This window comes from Triticum dicoccoides, chromosome 4A, assembly GCF_002162155.2.
Source record: "Triticum dicoccoides isolate Atlit2015 ecotype Zavitan chromosome 4A, WEW_v2.0, whole genome shotgun sequence".
NCBI lineage: Eukaryota > Viridiplantae > Streptophyta > Magnoliopsida > Poales > Poaceae > Triticum > Triticum dicoccoides.
The window spans coordinates 672,187,977-672,194,534 of NC_041386.1; the positions used below are offsets into that span (position 1 = coordinate 672,187,977).

The 6,558-nt window shown below is 49.9% G+C and overlaps 1 protein-coding gene across 1 annotated transcript; it reads left to right on the plus strand.

Moving 5' to 3' along the window:
• The first annotated feature begins 300 nt into the window (after window positions 1-300).
• On the plus strand, window positions 301-3,650 carry LOC119284042 (acyltransferase-like protein At1g54570, chloroplastic). Its single transcript, XM_037563342.1, has 12 exons — window positions 301-326; window positions 430-485; window positions 724-882; window positions 985-1,083; window positions 1,246-1,349; window positions 1,626-1,747; window positions 1,858-1,966; window positions 2,075-2,205; window positions 2,296-2,665; window positions 2,771-2,884; window positions 3,142-3,224; window positions 3,368-3,650. The coding sequence occupies exons 1-12, from the start codon at window positions 301-303 to the stop codon at window positions 3,648-3,650; spliced, it is 1,656 nt and encodes a 551-aa protein (XP_037419239.1).
• Window positions 3,651-6,558: the final 2,908 nt, after the last annotated feature.

Genomic DNA, 6,558 nt, shown 5'->3' on the forward strand with positions numbered 1-6,558 from the left:
CGATTTCCGGATAATACAGTTATAGCATGAATAAAAGACAATTATCATGAACAAGGAAATATAATAATAATACTTTTATTATTGCCTCTAGGGCATATTTCCAACAAGATTCAGTCAGCACATATGGTCCCCGTCAACGGAGCACATATGGTCCCCGCACGTGGACGAATGCCTATCTCTAGTATATATAGAGATTGTCTTGGAAGGCATGGTGAAGAGAAGTAGGAAGTCGCGGTGCCGCGGATTGGTGAGGTGGCGCAAGGTAAACCCTCCCTATCTAGTTGGTGGGCATCCTCAGGCATGCATTCATTTGTTTACAGGCTTTGGTTTCTCATGGGAAAAAGAAGTTTCCTTGTAACAATTTATGGTGAACCCAGAGTGTAATTTTGATAGTTTAAATATATTATACACTTGTTTTTTCACTTGCAGGATATTTGAACTTAGATGCTTGCACATTCCTTTTCACGACCGCACACCATTCGAAGGTATCAGATACCTGTGTATTAACTGATTAATTTCTCTTCGAAGCATTTTGCATCTGAATTGAAAATTTGAGCTTACTTTAAGATTCAGAGTGAAATACATCTGTAGAAGATGGACACACCACACAAAGCCATGTTTAGAGAAATGACCTCCGGTTAACATGTGGCAAAAACAAAAAAGGATCAATCATTAAGTTCTAAAGATTAATTGTATGATTCTATAGCTGCTTTTCATTTTCAGAACTTGTCACAATGGTAGAAGATGTTGTGAGAGCAGAGCATTCCACTTCTCCTAATAAGCCCATCTATCTATTGGGGAATTCCTTTGGAGGATGCTTAGCTCTTGCAGTTGCTGGTCACAATCCCTGTATTGATTTTATATTGGTACTAGTCAATCCAGGTATGCAGGAAAACCTGATGGTATGCGAGTGAACCTTCCTATTTGTAAAATTTCTAATATACATTATCTTGTTTCATCTCTCTTTTTTTCTTCCGGGAAAAGCTACGTCATTTGAGAGGTCAGACATAAAAAAGCTTCTGTCAGTTTTCACCTCGAACAACGCCTATATTGCAATTACAGCTCTACTGAACTACAACATCGGTAAGTACCTTGTAGGGTCCAGCATATAAAATTGAACCAAGAACGGTGACGCATTTGTTGGACTTAAGGTTGTCTAATAATTAGCATAATATACACCTGTTTACATCTTTTCTTTAAGTTTTTTGTACTTGCTTCTTCTGTTCTTCCTGATCATGAGACCAGACAACGAGGTGAACATGGCTCTGAGTAGAATGCAAAGTGGGGAGCATCCTTTAGAAGCACTCGGCAGATTGACAAGTAACATGTCAACTTTTCTGAAGCAAACGGTGTGTAATATCAATTTCTTTGTGTCTTGTTTCTATGTATCTAATTTTATCAAGAAAATACATATTAAGGGAGAAAGCAAGTTAATAAATAGTTGCGTGCATCAATCGAAGCAGAGGCCAGAGGCTTTCTCCTTCCAAAAAAGCAAATTAAAGGAGAAAATAGTGTGGAAATGAACTTTTTCACAACTATCTTTTTCTCACGTTTCATCTTCCATTTTGTCCAGAATATGTGCATTTAACTGTTTTTAAGGTAAATCTGTGTGCCTTTAATTGCAGAATATACTAGACAAACTACCAGAAGACACACTAAAATGGAAGATGAAACTCATCAAACGGGCTGCGCAATATGCTAATTGCCGTATACAATCAGTTACAGCTGAGGTGCTACAGCTAGCCAGGTTTGCGCCCTTAAGCTCAATTCTCTATTTCCAATTTCATCATTAGCTTTGCAGAATTTTGTCGCATGATAAACTCTACCGCATGATTTCTTCTCTATGCTTGCACTCAGCTGCGATGACAACTTACTTCCGAGCAAATCTGAAGCCTACAGGCTACAGAACAAAATACCTAAATCCAAAATCTTCTTCTTTGAGAAGCATGGGCACAGCTTACTGTTGGTGAGTTATAGCAGACTTTAATCAGATTGCAGTATATCTTGTGCACTGAAAAGAACAAGTGGTACACCTCAAAGGGACAATGCTAATGATATTCATCCCAAATTTCAGGAGCATGGTGTCCATGTCTCATCCATCATCAAATGTGTTGGTCTCTACCGCCATTCGAGGCGCTATCATCGGGTTTTCGACTACATCCCACCGTCCGCAACCGAGCTAAATGAAGTCGACAAAGCTAGCAGGTAACCAAAATCACCACCCTGCAAATTCTTACATGATACATGCTGAATACATCGATTGCACTGCCACATGTTATGCATTGGTAAATGCAGCGACCTGACGTTCAGAACGTGCCCGGCGATGTTCTCGACGTTGGAAGACGGCACGGTGGTACGGGGACTCGCCGGGGTGCCCGAGGACTGGCCAGTGCTGCTGGTAGGCAACCACATGTTGCTGGGGATCGAGCTCATCTCTCTTGCCGCAGAGTTCATGCGGCACAAGAAGGCTGTTGTCCGTGGCATTGCACACCCGCTGCTGTTCCCAAAGAAGACGAAGACATGGTCGGAGGGACACGACTTCTTCGACTTCCTCAACCTGTGGGGCGGCGTGCCCATGACCTACAAGTACATATACGAGTTGCTGGCTGCCGGGGAGTTCGTGCTCCTCTACCCAGGTGGTTACAGGGAGGCAATCCACTGCAAGGTACACAATACAATTTGATTATTTGATTGGGCTTTTATACTTTGAAATTCTGGCAAGTAAATGCTATTATTATAAACTTATTATATTTAAACTTGTGGATTGTAGGGTGAGGAGCACAGGATTTTCTGGCCAGACCAGACTGAATTTGTTAGGATGGCAGCTCAGTTGAACGCCACAATCGTGCCGTTTGGAGTCGTCGGAGAGGATGACCTCTTGAACGTAGGCCATCACCTGTTATTTCCGGATTAAGTCCTCCCTTGCTTAATTTGCGAGTAAACACATTCTGCGGTCTTTTTAGGGGCTATTTCACACTAGAATCGAATAGATGAAACATCCATATTTCCATAGCCAAGATTTAACAGCCCTCAAACTGCCAGAGATCCAAAATTGTAAACACATGCATTGCATAGCAACTAATCAGCATTTCCCTTAGTTAATAGACTCGTACTCACATATATACATTCAAAAATCCGCAGCTTCTTTGTACGTTCGACGATATCAGGAGCATGCCTTTCGGCAGGGAGATGATGCGGGCCTACAGTAAGCATCTGAAGCTAAGGTACATTATCTCTCAGAAATCATGCTAGCTAAGATAACTCCCTTCTCAGGTTCCGTTTATAACTTTATATACTGGCTGTTTTGTTCCAAGGTCAACAGCCCACAAGGTCCTTAAGTAACCCGTCTGTCTTTTGGCTACTGCAGGGATGCCAAGCACGAGGTGATCTTCCCGGGCGTGTGCCTAAAGATCCCGGGCCGGTTCTACTACCGGTTTGGGAAGCCGATCCTGATGCGGGAGAGGCAGGACGTCCTCACCGACCGGCGCGCGGCGACGGACCTCTACACGCACATCAAGTCGGAGGTGCAAGGCATCATCTCCTACCTGCTGGATAAGCGGGAGGAGGACGAGTACAGGAAGATCTCGCGGAGGCTCATGTTCATGGCTTCCCAGGGGTTCGACACCCAAGTTCCGTCGTTCGATCCTTGACATACACTAGTTGCCACATGGAATGAGAATGTAGCTACCGAATATTCATTTTTCGACCTTTGATCATACATTTATGCAGAATAATGCTTTGTAATTTGTGAAGCTGAATTTTCAGCATTACTGTTCAAAAATTAAATTCGTGTCTGCACTCTGTCGACCATGATTAATTGTTCAGGCTAGGCAAGCTCGGGTGGTGGGAGGCCATGGCAGCTGGTACTCGTATGCCGGCCCGTTGCAGTACTTGTCGCCGTCGGTCATGCGCCTGAACTTCATCGTGGAGAGATCGGCGGAGATGATGCCAGAGCCTCCCGCCGTCCCCAGCACAACGGACCCCTCCAGCACGGCAATGATCTTCCTCGGAAGGGGCAGTTTGCCGGCACCTTGGAGCGCCCAGATCGCTGGCTGCAGCGGGATCCTCCTCTCCTCTGCCCAGTCAACACGGCCGAGGCTGGTCCACCGGCCGAAGGTCCTAAGTTCGTTCCTGTACAGCAGCGCGATCCGCACCGCGCCGTCGCTGCAGCGCACAGCCCTCAGCTGGGGGTCGCACCGGTATGGCAGCTGTTCCGGGAACAGGGAGGACGAGCACTCCTGGGTGCGCTTGTCGAGGACGAGCACCTCCGAGCGCCCGGTGTCGCCGTCCCTGCCTGTCCAGTAGATGGCGTCCTTGATGTTACCCGCAAGGGAGAAGAAGCCGCCCCACGGCGCAGCGTAGGGGATCCCGCCGATCCGCCAGTCGTCGTCGGCGGAGGTGAACACGTTGGTGGTGACCGTGCCCTGGTCACACGCCGCGACCATTATCCTGAAGTTGGACGGGCTGATGCCCCCGCCGTCGCCGTCGAGCAGGAAGGCCCCGAAGCAGCTCCAGTTGCCGAGGAACGACGGGTGGTTGATCACCCTGCTGCAGCACCGCGTGGTGGGATCGCAGACGACGAGTGAGGGCCGGTAATCGTTGTTGCGGAAGCCGGGGCACCTCGTGAGGAGGAGCACGCCGTCCCGGCTTTCGGCGAGGTCCCAGCCATGACCGCCGCGGCTGTCCGGGAGAAAGCAGAGCGAGAAGTGCTGGGGCCACATGCCGGCGGTGTCCGCCGACGTTGAGAGGGAGAAGATGGGGTTGCAGCCCGGGGCCGCGACCCGTGCTTGCGCTCGTCGACGCGGTAGTGGCCGGCAACGACACGGCGCGCGTGGAGCGAGCGGAAGCGGGCGAGGAACCCGCCGCCGGCGATGACGCGGCGCCAGTGCTTGCACGCGCACGCGGCGCGGACGAGGTGGAGGGACGTGGGGAGGCGCATGAAGATCAGCTCGAGCGGGTCGTCGGGGACGTCGTGCACCGTCGTCGTCGTCGTCGCAAGCGGTGCCGCGGTGTTCTCGCCGGCTCACGGCGTGGTGTCGTCTTCTTGCGGCGGAGGCAAAACCCCAGCGAAATTTTGTTGGGGCTAACATAATATGCTCGGTCGATGCTAGATGGATGAGCACGCGTACGTCGTCTTATCTCCAACGAGTCCTCTTTTCTATACAAGGAATCTGGTTTAGGGTAAGTTGGACAAAAAAAAGTGCGTTAACAAGTCATGTAAGCGCGATTATTTTTAAAGGGTGCACTATATAAACAGCCCAACTTTTCTTCGATATCCTTTCCGTAAATCTTCTCGTAAAAGTGCCACATTAGCGTGCCACCATCATACCCACCGCGTCGCCGCCTCCGACCACCCACCGCCACGCTGCCACTGCCAACCACCGTCGCCGCCATCGATCATCGCACTGCCGCTGCCAACCGCGTCGGCCCATGGGCGTTGGAGTACTTGTCCTTGTCGCTCAGGCGCCTAAACTCCATGGTGAAGAGGTCGAGGGGGGGTGAGGCCAGAGACTCCCGCCGTCCCCATCAGGATGGACCCCTGCACCACCGCGAGGATCTTCCTCGCCAATTGCAGTCCAACGGCGCCTTGAAACGCCCAGATCTACGGCCATAGCCAGATCCTTCTCTCCTCTACCCACTAAGCATTGCTACTCTTGTTCCATCAGACGAAGGCCTGAGGTCGTTCTTATACAACAACACGATCCACATCATGCCGTCGTTGCATCACACGACCCTAAGATGGGGTTTGCGCCGTGACGGCGGCTCCTCCGGGAATAGGGAGCATAAGAACTTGTGGGTTGCTCTAAACCAATGAAAATTCTGTTCATAAATGCTCCCACGGTTAGGGAGTTTGGATTGAGAGTTGAGACAAGAATTGGTACTAGTGATAGGGCCATCTGGATTTTCCGAGCATATAAGAGCAACTCTAAAAGAGTCGCCATATGACCCTGATCGGCATAATAACCACCCTGATCGGCATAATAACCACCCCTACACCGATCGTGGCCAAAAAGGCTGCTCTAATAGTGTCACCATACACCCCTCGGCATGCATAATATATGGAGCACACTCTAAATCGAGGCTGTGAGCCTTGATATTCGGAGGCTAGGGCGCGGAGATGCAGTGGCATCCATCCGCAACCGTTCACATGCGAGGGAATTTTCAGCCCGGACTATTACCGAAAAAGGCTTTCGCCCCGCTTTATATTATAAAGCCAACCACACAACAAGCATCCAACAAGATCCAACACACAAACGAGCACACACACACGGAGGTCCATACGAACAAAATATCGCAAGATAGGGTCACAGCTGAGGGCACAACAGAACAAGCCCTAAACCCAAAAAAACGCACGCCACAGTCCACAAAGTCGCCAGGCGGCCTAGTCAGGCTCAGGACGAGGAGGCGGCAGCGGGGGAGCCACGCGGAGCGCCATCGAGCGGAGATCGGAGAGGAGGGCGGTGATGACGTCCCGGTCCTGGGGACGGCTAAGCGGCCGCCAAAGCTGCAGGTAGCCACACAATTTGAAGATTGCGTCAGTCGCACAACGAAGGCGCA